This window comes from Oenanthe melanoleuca, chromosome 2, assembly GCF_029582105.1.
Source record: "Oenanthe melanoleuca isolate GR-GAL-2019-014 chromosome 2, OMel1.0, whole genome shotgun sequence".
Taxonomy (NCBI): Eukaryota; Metazoa; Chordata; class Aves; order Passeriformes; family Muscicapidae; genus Oenanthe; species Oenanthe melanoleuca.
Genome location: NC_079335.1, coordinates 16,292,897 through 16,317,143, shown reverse-complemented (window position 1 = coordinate 16,317,143; position 24,247 = coordinate 16,292,897). Strand labels below are relative to the sequence as shown.

The 24,247-nt window shown below is 33.7% G+C and overlaps 1 protein-coding gene across 3 annotated transcripts in view; it reads right to left on the bottom strand.

The window, feature by feature from the left end:
* Window positions 1-24,247, bottom strand: part of CSMD3 (CUB and Sushi multiple domains 3) — a 578,246-nt gene that overhangs the window by 212,806 nt on the left and 341,193 nt on the right. For all 3 annotated transcript variants that reach the window (XM_056483904.1, XM_056483905.1, XM_056483906.1), the window contains 5 exons: window positions 21,409-21,596; window positions 18,817-19,005; window positions 9,694-9,810; window positions 3,569-3,784; window positions 2,724-2,912 (listed from right to left, as the gene is read on the bottom strand). In XM_056483904.1, coding sequence (XP_056339879.1) covers window positions 2,724-2,912; window positions 3,569-3,784; window positions 9,694-9,810; window positions 18,817-19,005; window positions 21,409-21,596 — 899 coding nt within the window. The remainder of the gene's footprint in view (window positions 1-2,723; window positions 2,913-3,568; window positions 3,785-9,693; window positions 9,811-18,816; window positions 19,006-21,408; window positions 21,597-24,247) is intronic.

Sequence of the window (24,247 nt, the reverse complement as noted above, 5' to 3'; positions counted from 1 at the left end):
AAATTATTGCAAGCTATCTATGGCATTGAAAATTATAAAGAGAACTAGGCAAAAACATCTGAACTCCAAACACATCAGAACATTTCAGAGGCACTACAAACCCAAGAAAACAGCTCCATACTTACAAACTTAAGACTATTTCTCTGCTCTGTATCACAAGCTGGAGACAAACCCCTAGCATACTGAAGGAAATGTTGATTCCTTAGAACCACTCAGAGCTTAGAGTTTGCTTTTTATAAAGACAAAACTGAACATGCATTCATACTCACTTGTAGGTATTTTTGAAAGAATGTATTACTTGGAGTCAAAAGGAGACTTCCTTGTCACTGTCCATGCAAAAGTCCAAAGCAAGCAATTCAAAGATTATGGACTTTTTTTCTGTCATCATTAGATACACTCATTTATTAACAGCTTGTTCTGTTGGCTGTGTTGTAGTTAATTTGTAGTAACTCATACAGAGTGTGTTTTGGATTTGTTAGCCAACACAGAGTGGGTAACACACCAAAGTTTCAGCTACCATTAAAATATATGCTTGCCCCATGACTACAGATATCTACCCCAAGAACTGCTGCATCACATGGTGAACAGAAAAATGGAAAATCTTTATGCTTTTTTTAGAAAAATCTTACCATAAAAATTGTTTCAGCACAACATCAAGACCTACTGATTTGAGATAATACTATCATTTGAGAAATTCAGCTTTAAAAGTTCAGTAAAAATATAATTGTTTTCTATTTGAACACTATCTTTCCATTTAATAATTCCTAATTTTAAAATTTCATTTCTTAAGTCATTTTCTTTTTAAAAATACTATCTTTATAGTTTGAATAATAACATTAATTAATACATAACAAGTATTTATCCATCTTCTAAATAAGAAAAGCTTCTAATTTTCTGGCAAATTATTTGGTTAAGAATTGATTATGATTGACTACTCTGTTTCAAAACCCAACACATTGGCATTTGTTATATCCAGACAGGGATGCTTGGCATTCCACCAAACTTCTTCTACTTTATCTATCTTCTTTGCATTTTATTCTTGTGTTGACAATCTGAACACAAATACTATGAGCATTGGTTGCTTCCCAATTGATGTTGCATGTGTGTGAAAGTGCACTTTATATCAGAAGGATTACATCTCATTAATCGTTTTGACAAAAAATGCCAAACATGAGCCACAATAACAATACATAAATTTTGAGTCTAATATGAGTGTTAATAGGAATTTCTACTCTTGTCATGCTTGAATTTCATTATTATGACACATAAATTAAGCACAAGACTGAAAAGGCTGGATACATATGGAGGGAAAACTGCTAATTAAGCCATTCTAGTTGAGACTATCTTTTATTTTCAAAAGTGAGGAGGAAACATGTTGACTAGAAAAGAATTTATTCCTTGTGTGACAGCTTGTTTCTTTTCCCCCAACAAGCAAGCAAATATAAACATTATTTTTCTATGTCATGAAATATAACAATTTTTTTTTACATTTATGCTGCTGTGGAAGTTTCTTTTTGCTTGTAATTTACCAACTCATTTCATATTAACACTTCCTGAAATATATTAGTGAAATTTAAACTGTCTTCTTGACTGTGCACACATTCATTATTAATCTTAAGGTTAAAAATTCATCAACTCCAACACAAAAAGAACATTTATTCATCCATTGCTCTGACTGAGCTTCTAAATAATCTCTTCTATAGGTACATATATAAATGCTGCTAATGCATAAGCAAAATTCATATTTTTGCTTATACTGAGATAAGCATATGAGGGGTTTGACCCTAAATATGTTGATACAGTAACTAACAACATATAAGAGGAAACAGATAATCAATCCATAGTTACTATGCAATCAACATCTGAAAGACATTTATGTTTCACCAAAAATTTAGTATGAAAAAATATTTTAAATGCACACTGATACAGATGTTTTCATGTGCTAACTTTTCCATATAGTACATACTCAAATAAATTTCAGCAATATATACTCTTAAATAAAAATAATGCAGGCACCTAAGTAACTATCCTACTTTTTAGAGATCTTATTGTTTTAACAGCTCTCAACAAGACTGAAAATCAAATAATTCAGGAAGAATTCAGCTCAAACAACATTCTTTAGCCATTTAAAGCTAAATTGCTAGTCAAAGCTATATATATAGGCTACCTCTATAGTGAGTGGAGAGTGTGAAGTAGGAATAATCAGAAAGTGTTTCTTCTCAATTATCTTAACTATCATTTAAAAAACAGATTAACTGTTCTAAGGATATTCCAAGGATATGGTTGCTATATAGGATGTCCAGGTTGACTGTACTCCTATAAATGGACTTATTTTTATGAAATAAATCTGGTCTAAATACTCTAACTACAATTTTATAATACAGGTATTTCTTGGAACCTTGCATTGACAAAAAAATCAAATACCTGACATTTGAACTGAAAAATGATGCTTTAAATTCATACCCAGTTTTCCTAACCCATTAATCCAAATAAGAAGAGTAAGCATTGTGCCCTCAATTTGAATTGCTTTCAAATATAGACTGTGAAGTCCATTTAAAATACTAAATACACTAAAAAAGGTTAAAAAAGGTGACTAAGGAGATATGGAGAATATGAGAGTACATTAAAAAGGGGTGCATTACCATGCTTTTCCATGCTCTAAATCTGCAAGTCCATGGACAATGACTACACACACAAGCAAATGAAAGCAGCTGACCACGTACCCACACACCTTGGCAGAGGTGCACTCCATACTCGTCGTCCACCACCAAGACAAATAACCTCTGAAGCTCCTTCCAAACGATATCCAGATGAACAGGAGAATGTCAGAATGTCTCCAACACCAAAATTAAATCCTATTCTGTTACCAAATTGTGGGATCCCAGGATCTTCACAAGGTTCAAGATTATACTCTGAAAACAAGAGCAAGTAAGTTTGTATGAGAGCACGTTCTCTACCAGTCATATATGCAATCTTGCAGTCTTGTAATTTCTGTATATTTCCACTTGAATATCAATACAGGCATTGTATTTTAAAGCAAAATTATTCTGTGAATGTTAAATTGATAATTAGATTATATTGAAAAGTAATGCAATTAATATACTCACAATGTTTTAAAGATGCATGACACAACATGATTTGTCATTCTTGTAAGAGTCATAAATAACTCCAGTAAATAAAACAAATTTAAAAAATGGCACAACAAAAACTACATAGTTGACAGTTCAGCTCATCTGGAATATCAGTAACTGAAATTAGACTAGCTCTGTTTCATCCCCACACTGTAATGTGGCTTACAGTTAACTGCCATCTTATTTACGATGTAGCACAGATGTGTCCTTTGCCTCTATAGAGGCACAGAGGCTCAATTGCTTTGAAATTATTGTGCTTATGAAAATATTAATATAATATCATTTTTCAGTATGTGTGTTCATCAAAATAAATACTTTTTTCTCTATATGACATATATCTATATATGTCATATCTATATTTATAATATATATCTATATAATAGAGAAAAAAAAAACCCAAAGTTTTCAGGAGCTAGATATTACAGGTATGTCCTTACCAGAGAAAGAAATATTAAATCCTTCATATGATATTGAAAAATCTGAAATAAAGCGCAACTGAGCTCTGAAATTTCCATAGAGACCAGCGTTGATTGGTGAAGGAAGCTCTGAGCCCGTCAGGCGTGCCAGTGGCTGTGTGAAACTGCCATTCTCTGTTATTAGTAAGTAGTCATGATGATCCTCCAAGTGAAATGTGTAGAAGGTGAATTGCACACCTGTTAGAAAAAGGAGAATTAAATTTACATGTTACCCTATTAACATCTGTGTAACCAAGCCAAGGTTAAAATTCATGCATCGCATCATGAATCATCTTTTGGTAAATGAAGATAGTCCAATTTTACTAAAATTTAGCATCTGTCCTGATTTTGGAAATAAAATATGTTTGCAGCAGGTTTTATTTTGACACCATCTTTAACTTTTGCCTTTAGCTATAAAATATGGACATCTGATTTTTAGAATTTAAAGATATATGCTTCCATTTGTGTGTAAAATACAATGATACACTATGCATATTCAAAAATACAAACAGGTAATGGCAGAATAAAAGAGGCAAACCTTATTTCTTACTATCACCAGTATCCTTATATCCTGAATACCACTAGTGAAAGGAAAGATTATAAAATATATGATATTAAAATCTAATGACACATAGTAACAGCACCAATTCCTCCCAAAAAAGGTGAGGTCTCCTAAAAAGGTGTGACATATGTCAACAATACAATTTTTTGTCAATATAATATCATAATATCATGATATATAAATCCCACATCTAGAAAGGAAGATATCTCCTGGAACACAGTAGCAATAAAAAGACTTAAAGATCAAGTCAGACAACTAAATCAGTTTTGCATGTTTTACCAAGGGTTAGAGCATGATCTTTTGGTAGAATGCACTGAAAAGCCAAGAAAATTAAACAGAAGAATCCATTAGGTTACCTTAGATGATTATGGACACCTCTAGTGTGATACCATTTTCAGTTTTTTCATGTTAGTTATAAACCAATGATTCAGTCTCCAAATATATGTGATGATGGAATACTTAGGATGATCCATTAATGTGGTTGCAAATTAACATAGCAGATGAAGATTAATGACCTTTGGGTACCGTCATGGCCAACAATTAAACATAATTTTATCAAAAAGTAAAGAAATAGTCTGGGGAGCAGGTTGAGATCAGGGGACAACTGGAAAAAGGGCCATTGGTCACAGACCAGGCAGAACCTAGTAGGAGCAGAATCTGGAGCCCAGCTCCTGGATCAGAATGTGGAAGGCTGAGGGAGCACATGCATGTGTGTATGTTAGTTTCACATCTAACAGACTCCTTTTCCCTTCAGCCTGTGTGGAGCAACAGGATTTGGTTGCCTGTGGTGCTCATGTCTGTTTCAGTGCTGCTGGTGTTTCTACACGGGCCAATAAGACACTTTCCTCTATCCTTGTTAGTCTGTGTGACCAGCTGTATATTTTGGAACACATGCTTAGTATTGCCATCAGCTGGACATATGGATGGCAGCAATCAGAGAAAAACCTTGGATCTTGGAGACCACTATCTTTTATTTCCCTCTAAAGAGACTGGAGAGCCATTCGGCTTTTTCAAGTAGATACCTCCTTCTGTTCCTAAAACTCCACACACATCATATAATCCCTCTGGATCCAGAAAAACACATTTTTACTTAATAGTACTCATAGAAATTACTGGATTAGATTTTATTTTATGCTAATGTAAAAATAAATAATCCAAAAGACTTATTCTGGCTTTTAAAAAAATCCTAATTTACTAATTGCATGAGCAAAGCCATTCATCACCCTTTTCATTCTCCCAGCTTGTGTGAAAATAAATAGGGAAAAATCACACACAGAATTCTGGAATTGAGATTGGGTTGCATATCTTTTGAACAAACGCATATAAATTTAGCTTTGGAATTAATAAATTCTTAAATGTCTGGGGTTTTTTTTTAACTTATTTCATATAGGATGTAGTGTTGATTTCACATGAAAAGATCTCTTTAAAAACCCATGTTAAATATATATATACAGAATAAGATCAAAATACAGTTCGTATTTGTTGCCTTTACTGCACTCCAAATTAATTTTCGCCCTTTTTATGCATGCAAGTATACTGAAACAACAAAATCAGAAATACAGAAGAAAATTTTTGGTAGTAACCCAAAATAATGGAATTCCTGTGAATCACAGTGGAGCTTCACTGAGTATTGTTCAAACATCAGACTCAAGGTTTAACTCAAGGGAATGTTTCAATCAATTTTCCAGATTGCCATGACATTTCCTAGCAAAACCCCAAGGTATAATACAGCACTAGCTGTACAATTTGGTTTTCTTCAGAAAATATTCTAATCACATTAATATATGCTGTGTGACAGATTGTGTCTTCTCTGGGGAAGAATTTTAAAAGATATGTTCAGGTAGATTCCTTCTCATTCCACCTCACATGTGCCTTTCTTTGTAAGGGGAATATTTAAAATCTGAAATGAAGATAGGAAGACATAAAACCGCAAAATGTCACTTCTCTATGTTACAATTCAGACTGTTGGAGGATGGGTTAATTAACTCATCTCATAATAAATTTTTCAAAACATACTCCATATGTATGTGGTATGATAATCCACAAATTTCATTTTACCATATGCTTATATTGCATTCTAATCACAGATAAAAATGCAATAACTTTGTCAATAGGTGCTTCCTTTTCTCTTCTTAAAAGTCATTAATAGACATATTAACTATTTTAAAAATAAATGTTCAATTCTCTAGTTAACACGTTTTTTTAAATGAAAGAAAATGATATCAAGTTTTAATGGACAGTCAAGAATCATAATGCTTGTCCACAAGAACACAAATCAAAAATTAATTCTAAAATTTTAGAATTTTACTTGAAAAGTAAAATTAAAACACATATTTTTATACTGCAATATTGTTATTTAAAACAGTATATACAAACACAGAAGCTGTTTTTACTAGCAAATCAACATATACAGACATATAATATACACCATAACTACATCTATGCATTTAATTACCTGTTATTATGTAATAGGAGTATGAAGTTGTAACATAAAGATGTGTCTATAAGAAAGTACCTCACAGCACCCTGGAGCTACAAGTTACAGACTTTTTCTTGGCAGTCTGACATGAAACTACAAAACTTTGTGGAAAAAAATCCCCAAAATATTTGGAAGTAAAAATCATCTCAGTTAGTAACCAATAGAAGATACTTTTTGAGTTTCTGAAGTTGAAATTATACTAGCAATGAAATAGAGCAGAAAATGAGATATCCAGAACAAAGTTTATTTCTCTCTCTCATTAAAATAACCCATTTATGTGTATGGGATTAATTTTTCTAAATGGTAAGTATGTAAACCTCAGTCATTCAGTCTCTCCATAGACACTTCATCTGGGGACTATATTAACCTGCTGGATATTCCATGATAAACAGGTACCTTCAGAGGATAGTTCATTCCCTCTGCTTTAGATACCCTTGCAAGGTGCAATGACTCATATCCAAAAGATATATGCATTTTTCCATTAAATACAGAAGTGTCCTAATTGACTAGCTCACTGTGACATAGTACTTAACTGTTAGAAATTTAAATTAAATAAGCCTGTGACTTATTATCATAAAAGGACAGCTATCTTCCTCATGCAGTGCAACAGGAAGAGCTTAAAGAATTAATAGCGTTTTGCCAACAAGTACAAAGTATGAGGATTTCACACACTATTTCCTACTCGGAGCAAATACCCACGCTACAATTTTTTCCAGAAGCTCTTTGAGCAGCATGGATCAAAATGTCCAAGTCAAATTGTGACATTGCGTTCATGCTTCATGTTTTTCCTTAATAACATTTCCATACAATAATGTAAAACCTACAGAATCATTTAGGTTGGAAAAGACCACTTAGATCATCGAGTTCAACCACATCCAGCACTGCCAAGTCCGCCACTAAACCATGTCCTTAAGTGCCACATCAACATGTTTTTTAAATAGCTCCAGGGATGACACTTCCCCAGGCAGCCTGTTCCAATGACTGAAATTTTCTCCTAATGTCCAATCCTTGGACACGCTCCAACACCTCAGTGTCTTTCTTGCACTGAAGAACCGGACGCAGGACCACCAGTGCTGTGTACAGAGATACAATCACTGTATCATTTCTGATACAGGCCAGGATGCCACTGGCCATCTTGGCCACTTGGGCTCACTGCTGGATCATGTTCAGCCACTGTCACCCTCAGGTCTTTTTCCACTGAGCAGCTTTCCAGCTACTCTGCCCCGAGACTGTAATGCTGCATGACATTGAATCAAACAAGAATGTGAGTCTATGAATATGTGTGCACATATGCATCACATCATATATGCATATACAAATATCCATATTTGTACTATTATGTACTATTATGTACATAATAGTACTACTACTATATGTATTATGTACTATTATACTCTGTATATTTTATTTATGCAAATTGGTTTTTGCAGGAGTCTCATTATATATGATGACTTTTCTCAACAGCCTCACATAAAATGTTACTGCCAATTTCAGCTTTTATTTATCCCAACTTTTAAGTACTTCTCTAGCTGAGGTTTTAGGAAAAAAGGTAAATCATAAAAAGGCTACTTCATTTTCTCGAAAAGAAAAGAAAAAAACCCACAAAAACTTCCCAAAACTTCCCAAGTACTTATCTTCATAATATCATTTTTAATTTAAGAGAAATGGAAGCGTTAATAAAATATCTTTCAAGAATCCTAAAAAATGTGACTTCATCTGACCTCATTTTTACTGTAGAATTCACATCATTTTCTGTCATGTATTACCCTATGAAGCTAAAATCTTACCCATCTCTGCTACTTGCCTTCAATTCTTAGATTATAAAGCTTGAACTGTTATCCAATGACTTCTCAGACAGAGTCAAAGATAAATTACTACAGGTCTAACAGTTTCTTTACACTTTTTATTAGTCTTTCTTGCTTATCCAGAAGAACAAAAGATAGACAGTCCCTTATATTCCCACAACTCTAAAAACCATGTATCATGCCTAGAGGTAACAAAGGCAATGTAGCATGTGATGTAGCATCAGTAAGTTCAGGAGGCTTTTTCACTGTCAATATTTAAAATCAAATTACATTGACACAAAGGCATCACTTGGCATTAAGAGAGACTATGGAACAGTTGGAGCAATAATTTTGAGAGATACACTTTGCCACTCTAACGCTTTAAGGAGTTTTAAATGGGACAACCAGTCAGAGTGATTTAACATCTAGATGAGAAACTATCAAACTAGTTGTACAAAATAGAATAAGGGGATCACAGATCAGCACAAGTCTGTGTATCTGAAGTCTTATTTTTATGTTATCAATAACTCTTTCTTAGAGGAATACATCATCAGAATACTTAGCAACATTTTTCATTCCCTCACTGAGAACACTGATGAAATTCAGAATTAAATTTGCCTTCCTTCTTCCTTTCTTCTCCTGTATTCCTTCCAGTGTTACAATATAATTCTCATTTTTGTGTTCTTATCAGCTTACTCTTTGTATTCAATTTCCCTTATGACATCTATCTCTTTCTCCTTCCCCTAACATTAAAACTCTCTAGCTCTTTCCACCCACAGCACTAGAGTACTAAGCAGCCTCTCCCGTACTTAATATAAAATACAAATAGAAACCTAAAAGTATGATCCATCTCATCTAGTACCAAAGTCTGTCATTTGAAAGCAACTAGGACACATTATTTCTAGGAAACTTTGCTACCAGCTTCCATTTGTGTCCTAAGCATTATTTAATCTCTCAGAGAAGAGTTATAATCAGTATTACACCTTTTTCTGGAAATCTACCTTCAAGAAAAAAGGCACCTTTTCCTTAAAAGCCTTCCATCCTTCAGCTTCTGTGATCAGTCACTACATAATTCTTTCTCATGGACTTTTCATTCTGTGGGAAGTATAAGGGCCTACTCTACTTCTGGAATTCTAGGAGTTACTGCAAGAAAATTAAACAAACTCAAAAATCAGCAATGCAAATACAAGTTCTTTGGTGCTAACCTAGGTCTGCTTCAAGAGCAGAGAATACTGGACTTACATATTTAAAAAGCTGGAAAAAGATAAAAGGATTTATTTACCTTTTCCATGGGTAACATCCACAGTCCATGTGCAATTCAGTGAATTTGGATATAGATCAGGATAACCTGGGGATAAAATTGTTCCACTAGGTCCTCTAACATCTCCACCACATAAAGCTGGAAACAAAAAAAATAATAACAACAACAATAATAATATAAATAATAGAAAATATACAGATAAGAGATAATGTGAGAGAACAAATTTAAAATTTTCTGCCTTTAAAATTACTTAAAAGTAGTAACCCAAATGATTTCAGATCAGAGCAATTTCAGATATGACTACTCGCCATTTTTATACAATAGAAAAATAAATGCAATCAATGATTAATTAATTTGTATTTAACATGCATTACAAAATCAAAATCAAGTTTCATTAGCTGTTTCTTCAGATTTTCTGGAGTCTCTGTGAAAATCATTAAGTTCAGCAGAGAGATGAAGGCAGATGACCCAGAGCCAAACAATATCATTTAAGCAGAAGCCAAGGTTGGAGAGTTAAAATAGTGGATCTTGGCTATTGAAGAATTATTTACTTAAAATATTTGTGCAGGGAGGGTTGACATGGTTTCATGAATACAATTATAATCATTGGTTATGTGTTTATATCGATGATATTACTGCTAATGACAGATTCCAATATAAGAATAAGCATTTTTATTGTTTCATTAGCAACTTTATAAAAGTAATTGGTAATTGAGCAATACAGAAATTAAATTGCAGCTTGAATTAATACAAAATACAAAAATCTAGTCATTACAACACTGGTAAAAATGAACGGCTTAATGATTTTCTATTCCAGGGTTTTTAAAATACAACATTAATCAAGTAATTTTTAGTAAGGGAGAGTCTTGCATTTTAGAATTATTATATATCAATAACAGTTATTAAAATTCAGTATGAAGTTATTGCATCAGAGTTCTCTGAACATAGATTATCTCAGAAGGGCATACATTATAAAACAAATGAGTAGTTCTATTTCTTTTTTCCTCAAGGTTAAAAGCATCTACTCCTTTTATTTTCCTTAGCCTCATTATACGCATTACCAAAATAATTTTGCAGAAATATTTTAGAATAAAAACAGTCAACTCCTGTCACCAGTTTCAGGTCAAATAATCTAGACGGTTCTAGTAAAGCTGACTGATAAGAGCAGCCCTTCCAAAGTAATTAACACAAATTCTTCTCTTATCTCTAGATGTTAAAGGTCTTCAAAGGCACTTTTGGAGAGATGTAAATGGCAGCTACATTTCTGTAACTCCAACCCAAATAAACATCAAACCCTCTTCTTGTTCTATAATAAATCATTCACCTATTTTTTGCTCATGTCTGTGCTTCCCACCCTTGCCCCAGCAATGAGGGAGAGGGAAGGTGCCTGTCAGAGGTTGGAGGAGCAATGCCTCTTTCTAAGAGGTGCTGCCCCACCTGCACTAGCTGGTTTAACCCACTCCTACCCCTCCTGTGGGGCACTCAACAGTGTGACTTGCAAAGGGGGAGAGGTTTGGCCTTGCAGTATGTGCTCAAACATCTCACACTTCGGGAGAAAGGTGTTGTGAGTAATTTGCTGCATCATACTCTTTCTTCTGCTATATCTTGATATTTATGTCGCTTATGGCAATTCCTGCTATACATTGATGGAGTAAATTATGGAAGTTACACCCAGGATGCCTTTGCTATTAATGTCATATATTTGAGAATGAACATATGGACATGTCACAATTTTCTGCTTGTAGATGTAAATTCATAACTGATTTGAGGACACAGCAGACAGAGAATCAAGAGAATGTCCAGAATGCACTTTCAGTCTCACCCTGTACCAAAGCAGACATTTATGTCAATGAAATACATGCATTTTCCAGACATTACAGTAGCACTGTGGAATCTTTTCATAAAGATCAATTATTTTTCATAATGAGGTTATGGCACTGCATATTATCACTCTGTTCAAGGCACTAAAAGAAGTATATATTTATTAACACTTTTTTTTTTTTTTTATCAGAAATGGAATTTCATCCTATCCTATGATGAAGACTGCCCTATCTTGCCTAGCTAAAATTTGTTCAATAATTCTACCTAGCTATATTTCTGTTTTAAACATGCTTACTTGACTGGATAGCCTTATGATTGCTTTGTATGTGCTATTTCTCCTGCCAACTTTCTAGCCTTTGTTGGCCTAGTTGTAAGATGGAAATTTGCAAATCCAGTACCACAGGCTGAAATAGGACATTCTAGGACCACATTTGCCCAATCTCTTCCTTGTTGCCACAGGCAAATAACCTCCTTCCATATTAATTTTCCTCCTCACTTCTCTGATGAAGAGACAGTGAAGGCAAATACTGCCACCTTATCATCTGATCTTGCTATATTTAGATATTAGCAAAATACAGCCAGGGCTGTGACAGCATGTTATTGGAGTTCCTGATGGTAACTATCTACTTCATCCATTCAATAACAAAAGAGTCAGTTTTTATAATCATGAGATATAGACCAAACAAATAATATATTTTACAGGGGGTGTTTGTAGAACCTTTCAGGAATACAAAGAGTGACAAAACATCTATGGAATGCCATCAGGGCTTCAGTGCAACTCTATGAAGGTTAGCAGATGGCAAAAAAGAGCATTGAGGGAGCAGCCTTTCAGAAAATAAAGCCAAGCTGACACATTTGAAGCAGTAGATGTGCAACTGGCCCTGATAAGATGGCTAACAGCCCAAGCATGTAATATCACTACTAGTTTCTCACTGTTTTTCAGAGTGCAAAGGAAAACAGGAACACATAAAAATAAGAGCAGCAAAGGATAAACACGCATATTTCCAAATTCTACCTTTGTTTCACTTAATCTGATTATATAGAAATGGAAGCTAAGAAAAAGTAGAAGTAGAATTTAAGGAAATAACTGAAGCACTGCTTTCGATTTCTAATGTGGAAAATGGAACATTATGTTAACACACTAACTAAAAATTTCTCTTTTAATGCAATTGGAGAAGTTGAATCAAGGCATGCCTGCATTACTATTTTCCAAATACTGAGAATCAAAATAAAAATAAAATAAAATAAAATATGAAACAACGATAACAATGAGAATAAAACAACAAAAAATAAAGAGAATTAAATATAAAAGTGACATGATGTAACAATTTAAAAAGGAAGCTTTTGATAACCATGAATGAAGAGAGGAAGAGTCCAATTTAATAGTGGAATTTGGTTCAGATGTTCAGATGAAATAAATTCTTACAATATTGGGTTGCTTACTTACACTTTCTTTTGTTGCAACTTCATTCATTCTGCTCAGTAACATGAACAATTGCAAAAAAAGTGACAGCAAGCAAGCCTAGCTTAGAAAATGGCCCAACATATATTTTGAAAATAATTTTTCAAAGCAAATAATTTCAAACAGTTCCAGAACTTTTAGTCAGGCTACTCATGCCTCAGTGGGAGACATGCAGATCATGCTTCATCCCTAAAATACATGAATAATTCTAATAAAAAACACTTAACGTTGTCATTCGTAGGAAAGTTCCTCTTCAGACCATATTTCATGCTACTATAAAGTGGTTATAGGAAATCAATCTTGCAATACTCAAAACAGCCTTATAATTTCCAGCCTAAATTTATTCATAGTCTATTTTTACCCATTTGATCTTCTGCTAAACTGTCATTATGCTCTATTCCTCTTGGGGTCTCACTTGGGGAGGCTGGCAAATTGCATAAGAATCTATGATTTTGGATCAGTAATGAGACAAGCTTTTTAAAATCTACTTCAATAAGATATGTTTTCCATCTCTACGACCCTTGCATTAAAAATTGTGAGTACTTGGCTGTCTTGTCACAGTGACTGTGCTACACAAAACACATTTCTAGGACACTTCACATTAGATTATGACGTTTGTTCATATTTGTTTGTCTGTTTGTTCCATTTCATTCTCACATGCCCTCTGTTCTGGTTTTAACATGTTTCTATTTTACTGTAGAAGTCAGTTTGTATATTCTCTTCCTGCACAGGGTCATCCTGTATAGCTAGCTTAACACTTATTCATAGAAAACCCTCTTACATTTTGCCTTTTATGCCATGCAGGAAAACTCAACAACCACTAATTATGTTTGCTGTCATCTGAGGTCTACAAATACAATGTACTATCTATTTAAAACTAGTTTGTTTTGATGTGACATCAGTCACTCTCAGAGTTATGAAGAGTATAGTATAAAGTGTCAAGACGTCTGGATATGAGAGGAACGGGATCCCTGACAGAGACTGAAGTATTATAGTTAATGACATAAATATTTTCATGAAGGACTTTTAAAACTGTATTACAAAAGTTGCAGAGAAGATCACCACACCCTGAATGGGGCTCTGACAGGCCCTGCACCATTCCCTGGTGAAGATGAGGTAAAGTGACAGCTCAGGCTGGCTGGGGACATTCACAAAGCACAAGCCCAACACCTTCAGGGTGCAGACCACAGCCCCAGGGCTACCAGCTGCCAGGCTCTCCAAAGGTGGGGGAGAGGTTTGGGAGTGTTGGAAAGGCTCTGGTGAGAGCAGTGAGCCCAGCAGGGGCCCTTCACCAGGAGCAGCTCATCCCCAGCACAGGGGGACAGGGCCATAAAGGGCCCCAAAGGGGACCCAGACCCTGCCCCAGAGCTCTGCAGCACGATGGGACAGAGCCTCAGAGCTGCAGGGACAGTCACACTGCCTCAAGGGAGGCACCTGGGCCATCCCACCTGCCCAAAGCACATCTCAGTCCAGGGAATTCTGCTCTCCTCAGTGTGGCAGCGGCCGTGGGGGACCCTCACCCCAGACCAGGTGGAGGGGAGCACCGAGACATGGTGGGGACCCTCGGGTGGGGAATGTGCTTCCACCTAAGCCCTGTCCCTCCCTGTCCCCTCACCTTTCCTTTCCTTTCCTTTCCTTTCCTTTCCTTTCCTTTCCTTTCCTTTCCTTTCCTTTCCTTTCCTTTCCTTTCCTTTCCTTTCCTTTCCTTTCCTTTCCTTTCCTTTCCTTTCCCTTTCCCTTTCCCTTTCCCTTTCCCTTTCCCTTTCCCTTTCCCTTTCCCTTTCCCTTTCCCTTTCCCTTTCCCTTTCCCTTTCCCTTTCCCTTTCCCTTTCCCTTTCCCTTTCCCTTTCCCTTTCCTTCTTCCATTTTTTGGCACCAACTTCTAACCTCCTTTGGTTTTAATCTCGTTTTTGGGTATATTTTGAACCTTCACAATTCTTTCCAGTTAATACACAGAGACTTAGCTTTCTTTGCTTCTCTGGGGTTAAATCAGATTGTAACAGTCCCCATCTCCAAAAAGAAAACGTGAAGAAAATGTATGAGTTATTTAGTAAATCAGGAGAAAATAATACTTATATATAAGAAAATAGATTCAGAGATACATATAAATGCATTTTTGATGTATTTCAATAGAGTGTTCACCAGTAATTCATTTAAAAAAACAATCAAACTGGTTTACTTTTTTAGCCTGATTGACAATGGTGCTATTGGTGAAATTAGCATTTTTTACATTTTCAAATGGTGTCACTTATTATTTTCTTATGTAAAGGTTTTTCAAGAGACTAGCCATAGATCACCAACCACAGTTCAGACACTAACATGCAATGATGTATCTCAGTTTTGTCAGGAAAGGTAAAATACTCTCAAGAACACACTCTTTCAGAAAAAAATAACAAAACAACTTTTTTTTCCATAAGTTCAGGGTTTTTTTAAATACACATAATTGAAAAATATTTGGTTTTTAGAGGTGATGGTAAGAAAAAACACACATTTTAATTGATTAGTAATAAATAAATAAGTAATAATTAGCTTTAGATTTTAAGCATCACCAAAGAAGACTGAAAACATATGCTCATTTAGAAGGAACTTCAGAGAAAAAAAGAGAAAAATATATTTATATGGAAATATGTTTGTGTATATATGTCTAAATACAAATATATATGTGCACAAAAACAGAGGCCTCATTACATTAATTTGTTTAATTGATTCTAACTTCCAACTAAAAATGTAACTCTGAGACGATTTTCATTTATTGTGCAGTTGGATAATAAAAGTGGCATATAAAATAGACTTTAAAATTATTGAAACAGGGAATTAGAGTTTGAATCTTATGTACTGTGCTTCATAGACCAAGAAACTTCAGCATTTGTCTTCCCTAATTACAGAAAATATAATGTATCTTAAAATGGGAAGTAGCTCAGTAGGGGTAAATAAATAAGGACGTGGACATCAAATTAACATACTCAGCTTGAAGAAAGAAACCTTGGACTTGAGTTATATTACACAAGAGATTAATTTAATAGAAAGTAGTGCAACCTAGATTACTCACAATATAAATGCATTTTGACCTCCTCATTTAGATCTAAAATAGACCAGACATGCTCTCCATTTCCATTTCTGGCCTCTGCTACACCACTATTTGAAGCAGATTTTTTTAACAATTCTGTTTTAATGGAATTATAATTTTTATTTTAGAGATTTCAGCAGAAAGGATATAACACCTCTGCATTATTTCCTCATGTACTGCATAAGTCATATTTGCTACTTCATTTGGACATCTAGGAGTTTCCAATATAAACATTAAAGTTATTTTATCTTATTGAATTATTTTAATTCTATTTATAAATTTTCTTAAGTAAATGAGGATCAGGGGAATGACAATATTTATTTTTAATTCAAATAATGAAAAAGAATTATCTATTAGCATTCAATTTCATGTTATGATGAAGGAAATGAAGAGCACTTTACACTCAAGTAGATATCTAACTTTTATATTCATTTTCCTGTAATTTTTTATGGGATTACTACAATAATTCATATACTGGGTAGAAGAGGGTTCCTAACATGTATTCAAAGCTTAAAAGCAAAATTCTTTTGTAGAATTCATATAGAAAGGGCATTACAAGATATAATTTGGTGGTTTTAGTTAGCACTGGGTGATGACTACAGACAAGAAATTCAGGGCTTTCCAGATACATAGGTTAAAAGTCAGTCATATGTAGTTAATAGATGGGAATGATATCAACACAACACAAGCAGTGCTTTCTCAGCAAAGCTCATAACCATCTATTTTAGATCTTTTTTGTGGTGTCTATCTGTGCAACATCAAACGCCACGAAAAATTTCGTTTACACTTCTTCAAATAATAGAATTTTAGACAACACCATATTCTACTTTGAGGAGGAACTTGCTTTAAGAATTCTAAAATTTTTCCTGTTGTATTCACTTCTCCAAACTGCACCTACTCATGAGTTACCATGACCTATGTGCACAATTACCATGGTCTGTCTACACAACCCTACACAATGTAATTATAAAAAAGAGATGCAATTATCAAAAAGAACAATCACAAAGGAACTTGTCTCCTCTGAAACCATCAGAGTAACATTCTGAATGCACAGTGACTGATGTGTTTATTAGTGGTATGATTAAAACAAACCCGTACTCATAGATTATGCAAAGAACAGCCCATTTAACAAATGCCCTTTTTTGCCTGGGGTGCAAGGAGTCTGTATTGTTTTAGAGAAGAAAATTCAGCAATGAAACTAAAATTACATCAACCATATACTGATTAAATTTAGTAGAATAAATGTACTCAATCCTACCTTTACAATCTATTTATTGAATGGACAATTGCCATTTAGCTTTGTGTTCTGGAGAAAAAGAAACATAATTTACCTAATGAATTGCATGCTAATTCAGCATCCTTAAGAATAAATGGATCACAACATGTAAGTTTATTTCACAACAGAGCACGGTACTCATAGGGAGTGTGCTTGTACTGTTTGTTTTACATGGTTATCATCTAGTGCCTATCACCATTAGAAACCACATCCTAGTTTTGTGATCTATTCAGCAAAATATAGTCCCAATGCAAACTGTGGGAACACTGCAATTCTTCACTGCAAGAACCTGAATATTTTAGAAAATAGGAGGACTATTTTAGAAAATTTTAGAAAATTGCAGGACTACAGAGGCCCATTTTCAGCAAAGTGATTATTCACATCCCTTTCTACCACCAGAGATTTTGAGTATTATCATATACTGACACCTTCAACTTCCTGAAATACAAAAAATCAAAGCATTTCCTAACTAAACAAACTGAAGGCCAAGGAAATCCCTACAATTTTCTAAAGAAAGTAATGCAGTGGGAATGAATAGTCTTCCATAGAGCAAATCACACATGTGAGTTTCTTCATCAGTCTTCACTCAGATTTTTCCTTCAAAATGAGTGTCCTGAGACACTAAGAACTGTATTAGAAAAATACAGTATCATGTACATTCTGTAGCTCATAAAAATCTCAGGAGACTTTCTCTGGTTAAATACTACCCTAGAATTAAATTGTTAAAATATTCCTGGAAATATTTTTAACCATGTTAAAAATGTTTAAATGTGTTTAAATATGTTTAAACATGTACCATGCTCCAAGGAGGAAAACTATTTTAGGAAGCAAATATCTTAATTAATGTAACTGAATGAACATAACAATCTTATTTCTTAATAGTACATATAATTGATATGACCCCAACTGGGAAAGCAGTAAAAGGAACAATTCAGATTACAAGAGATGACTAAATATGTTAGATAATTTTTCAGATTTAATGTTTTGGGGGAGGAGTGTTACTCGATCCTGCTTTTATCTGATTTAATAATCACCAGATATAATGCAGTCTTAATAAATTTCCACAGTGATTGAAGGGTGTCAAGCTCTGTTAACAAGCTAGAAACAGAGTGATCATCATGAAACAGGAGAAAATGAAGTTTTTGAGTCAGAAGCAAATAAACTTCATTGCATGTTTTGCATGTCAGCAATCTGTGTCCATAGATGGATACCCAAACACAAGTTTTTAAGCTGCAATCAGATATACATAAACTTTGCAATCAGTTAGCTCACAATTACATAAATTCAGATAGACATACCTTCAGTAATCTACAGGACTAAATAACTATATCATTCTTTGCTTTTATGATTATAGGTCTCATCACAGATTTATATGACATTTATTTCCTCATACTATTCTTTTTCTTTCCTAAAAATGTAGGTTTTACAGGCTCTGGCATTTAACTCATTGTGACTGATAACAGCTTGGCAAAACTTGCATCTTTTAAAATATTCTGTATTAAATCTGTTCCTCCTTACCATCACAAGTTGGGAGTGGGTGACTCCACCAGTGATTTTTTTCACATAGTAAAGGCTCCTCATGGCTCAGCCTATAACCTGGATCACAGCTAAATGAGACAGTGGAACCTATAGAGAAATCATGTCCATAACGACGTCCGTGCACTGGTATGCCAGGATCCAAGCAAGAATAAGTATTAACAGTTACACCTAGATTGAAAAAAAGAAAAAAAAAGGTGAAAGAAAACAGTTAGATAAGGAACCTACAGATTTTTAAAAATTAATTTAAGTAATTGGTTGTGATGGTTGTGAGGTGATGGCTTCATTATCACACATTTACAGTGAATAATCTTTCCACAATTCTCCATGTTACCATTAAAAGATACTGTGGATCACAGTTTGAATCCTGCCACTGTTGCAGAGGAAAAGAAGAAAAATATCCAATGATTTACAGCATATTTAGTTTGATCCTGTCTCAGTAACATCAAATGAATTTGAACCTGATGCTGATGTTAAAAAGCTTTGATGATCATTCAAAATTCTGATTTTCACTCTATATTTTTCCTGATCAAAATTTACTAGTGTAGCTGAAGTTGTTTACATTTCTTTTGATATTCATATTTTAAATATTTACATAGATCAATTATTTACATAAATCACACTCATACCTAGTGCTATTTGATATATGATACATTGAGAAGATAAAGAATAGCAGAAAAGAGTAAAGAGAAGTTGACTTGATAAAGGGAATTTCAATGTGTGGTAAAAAATTAAGCCTTTTAGATTACTTCCCAGTGAGATGTTCACATATAAAGCTCATATAAAGCAGTTTATTATAAAATAATAATGAAAAAACCCCAACCCTCCACAAAAAAATACTGAAGTTAGTAAATTATTAGAAGTATTCAGTGCAAGATTTTTTATGGGTGTTATTCCTTTTATTCCTACACAGAAGTCATAAAAAATCCTTCCTTACGAAGAAATTAATTATGGCAAGATATAATTAGCATAAAAGTTAAGAATATATAAAAATCTTAGCTTTCAATACAATATTTGACTGGAGAAGAAGTGATGAATAGGAGACCAATGATCCTTATTGTTTGTATTCCCAAAAAGAAAAATAGAATTGGATTGTACTGGATAATACAAGAGGATAAACAAGTAAGAATTAAATAAAAATAAAATGAATATTAAACTTCTGTGTATAAACAGGGCCTATTAAACAGAAAATACTGAAAATTGTTAATTTTGTGTAAAAATGGTAAGAATATATATTTTCCATGCTCCCTGATAATATAAGTTTCACTTTTATTCTCTGTAGAAAACTGTGAGGTGTGGATCAGTTTTACAAAAATAGGATTTTACAATGAAATTCAAGAATTTATTTGTAAAGAAATTTCAGATTTCCTTTCCAACTGTATTTATTTGAAACTTTTTTTTTTATTTGTAATAAATTTGCAGATTTCCTTCTTTTGCTGCTCACATTCCCAAAGTATAATTTCTGCCATTTAACATTATTTGGTCTTTCTATGATTTTAGTAGTTTTGGTTAGCAATCTTAATCTAGTTTTCCTAATGTGTTAAGATAACCTTCCTTCAAACTTCAGGATGGATGAAAACTTAACAAAATCATCATTTTTTTATAATGCAGATGATATAAATGGAAGTTTGTGGCTGAATGCTAGGACAGGTAATAATTTTGGTATAATAAGAATTTTTTTTTCAATAAACAGCCTGAGTTTAACATTCAATGGAATTCAAATCATTCAAATTTTATCTGGCAATGTCACCCCCATGCATATTAATTTTAGTATCCTTATAGTGCCCAGGAATAGTGAAAATTGAAAAAAGTAATGTTAAAAATTAAGAACATCTGGATTTTTTTCATGGTTATTCAAATAAGTAGAAGTACAAACAATGTGCCTATGACCTTTACTAAGCAAATAAGATAGTGATTACAGTAAAAATATTATTTCTCATATAGGTAGGAATTATTACAACAGAAGTCATATTTAGAAAGACAAAATTTAAATTGAATTATAGTATTTCAACATAGGAATTTAATAATGCATAAAGTATTAAATATTACAGATAGTTTCTGCGGCATATAACTATAATAAGGACAAAAGAGTATTTCTATGTCAGAAAAAATAACATAGGCAGATGTTTAAACCCTAAAAATTAATAATCAAGCAATTCCATTTCTTGATTTTCAAGTCACCAATGAATTTCCCTGTACCTTCAGTTAGAGCTGCAGATACATCAATCAGAACACTAATTCAGTTATTTTCTTAGATTTTCATAATCTTCCTGATCTCATGCTGTTTTACACCCACAAACATGTTTTGTATGAAGTATAAGAACATTAAAACATAAAAGCAACCTCCAGAAGAAAGGCATTTACTTCTCATTCTCATATTTTGATTCTTAAAGCACAGAGCAATACACCAATGGCATTAAATATAAATAAAATTAGTGGTCATCCCTCTTGCAGTTAACCATTACTAAATCTTTCTCAGACTGGAAAATAACAGAAATTTACCCAAGATGATATCTGTACATGACAAGGGTAAACATCGAGGGGGAATCAAATAATCAACACAGAAGTACTTACTCTCATAGTGAATTTTGAATCCATTGTTAGAACGACTGTTATCAGTTGTAAAGAGAAGATACATGAAATTGCTACTGCTGAACAGAAACTGGGGAACTTGTGTGCCATTGTAAGAACCCAGAAGTGGAGATAATAGGTTTGGTCCATCATGAACTTCCAAAACATCATAATTGAGTTCAGTCTGAAATCTGGAATTGTGGAAAAAAAGAGGCACAAATTTAAGAGATAGTTAAAACAAATGCAAAAAACTTCATATTTTTAAACTATGCACCATTCCTGATAATATTTTTCTCCATATATATATTTTTCAATACCAGAGCAAAAATATTAATTATCCTATATAATTTATACAATAATACAATTTCAGGTTAGCTCCTTAGAAAGCTTAAAGATCCTTAAACTCCTTGAACTAGTTTGTATGGCAGGAAATAAATTTAAAGTCCTTGAGCTGATTTGTATGGCAGGAAACAAAAGCTAGAAACAGTTTGTTAATAAATATGAATATTACTTGCATATGCTCATTTATAACAATATTCTTTTTCTTTCTTGAATAATTAATTAAATTATATGATGGTATGTTGATGCATTTGGCAAAAATATCATCAAAGTACTTTATATCATCAAAGGCTCATACTCTTGGGTTCCTGTCTTACAACCATCTATAAGCAGGGACAGAATTACTTGATTCCAGTGGCTTTCTGCCATCTGAGACTCAGTCCAAAGTGGTGACAGCAGTTATTTGAAAAAAAACCCCATGACTAAAACCCTTTTTAGAAAGCACTAGAAAACAAGAAAGCCTGTTTAAATACTGCATGTGTGCTCTCCCTGGCAAGGAAAAGCTGAGTGTGATAGTGCTGCTAGATATCTCCTTGCTTGTCTTGTTTTAGATGGTATCAGCAATCCCAAGCACCTGTTTGGGATTTTGACAGAGTGGTTTATCTCTTTCTTGCTATGACAGACTTTAGATCAATCATACTGCTTTATAATGGACTCTGATGGATTACTGAAAAACCTTCTCAGAATTAAAAAGCAACAATTAACAGCAGGATCTTACAAGGACCCTTAGATGGTCTTAATTCTAGCTGTGATTTACTCAGCTTTTTGAAATCCATTCAAAGAACTGCACGAGTAAAACCAATGTACTGAGGAACTCAATATTTCAGTATTTATGTCCAAGGAGTCTGGCAAAAGACAGGAAGACAAATTAAACCCACAAAACATGTGTTTCCTTTTATTGATGTTCTGCTCCTACTAAATAATGCATAAAAGAGCACAGAATTAAAGTAATAGGAAGTTACAGAAATGAAGTGGGATAATCTTAGTGGCAGGAAAACTGAAAATTTTGGGTTTTGTTAGTTCCCAGAGTAACTCACAATAACATCCTGCTGAAAAGCTAATAGGCAATAACTTGCTCTTTCCAATTTTTTTTTCCCCCAGCAATCCATACAACATAGGAGAAATGTTGGAAAGAGATCACTTAGTCTTGCTCAGCTTTCTCAGCACCTATACCAGAAGCATACTTGAGACAGAAGGTAATGTACTGCAACCACCAGGCCAATCAAGTCAAGTTGAAATTACATTGAATCTCCAAATATATAAAGGAGATCCTCCTAAAACTACTTAGACTATATGTACCACCATAAACAGCAGAAAAATATGAAGATTAAAAAAATTAATAATTATGCATGAAAGAAAATGTAAGAACCATTTTTAAGTAAGATGAACTGAAAAAAATTTGAAGAGGGCTTTGTGTTCAATGCTTTTGCTTGGTCATTTGGAGCAAAAAACTGGTCAGTTTACATTTAATTTATAAATCTCATGCTTATATCAGTTTTTCCTTCAATATCTTTTGATGCTCAACATATCTGCTATATTTACATATTGTTTTCCCTCTGGTGTGACCAAACAGTAGGGCTTTTAACTTAGTAAGAAATATCCTGTGCTCATATAAGACCCTTGCTGTGTTCCTACCTACTTAACTGATCATTATTTTTAAATTAACCTGGATGTCTTCAGTGCTGTGTGATATCTAATCTTATGAGGACTCACAAGCAGACAGGTGTGAAACAATTTTTAACATAGGAGATGCCACATGCACTTTTTTTAGGGGGCCTTATTTGAATAGATAAAGGTGCCTGAGTATTTATGACACACATCTTTGTTTCTAAGAGACACTCTTATCAACTCAATGCAGTGTCAGGATTTCCTGCTGCACAGTATATGCTTAATAGACAAACATGAGTAGTACTCCAATCAGTAGTTTGCTATCAGCATCTCTCACATTTAAATACTCATAATTAGGCTTCATGATAAACACTTCATTACAATCAAGAATGGCATTGCATTTCTCACTCCTGTCATTTCAATTGAGCCTAAAAAGATACTGATTTATAACAAAACATCAATAGATTGTCTTAGTTGCACTTGTAAAACAGGAATAAACTTTTTAAAAAATACATGCACAATCATACAACATATTAAAAAGTCATTTTTTGCATGCTGAAAGCACAAAAGTTAACAGTTATTTTTATTTGCTTTGTCTGTGGATCTCCTTCTTTTCTCATGTCTCTGTCTCCTTGCACAGGAGCACTTTAGCCTACAGTCATGTAATGTAGTACCTGGCTCCTGTCCAAGTATATAAGAGAGAAATTATAGGAAGATTAAAAGGAAGCTACTTTGCAAGTGGGAAACTTAGAAAATCAAAAAAATTCTTTTAAAGTTATAGACATCCACTTATAAATATTTTTCCTGACCAAGAAATTCAAAATCTTTCAAACTACCACATATATTGTGGAAGTTTTGGTATTTGCACCAATAAATGCTAGAAAAAGTATGTGTG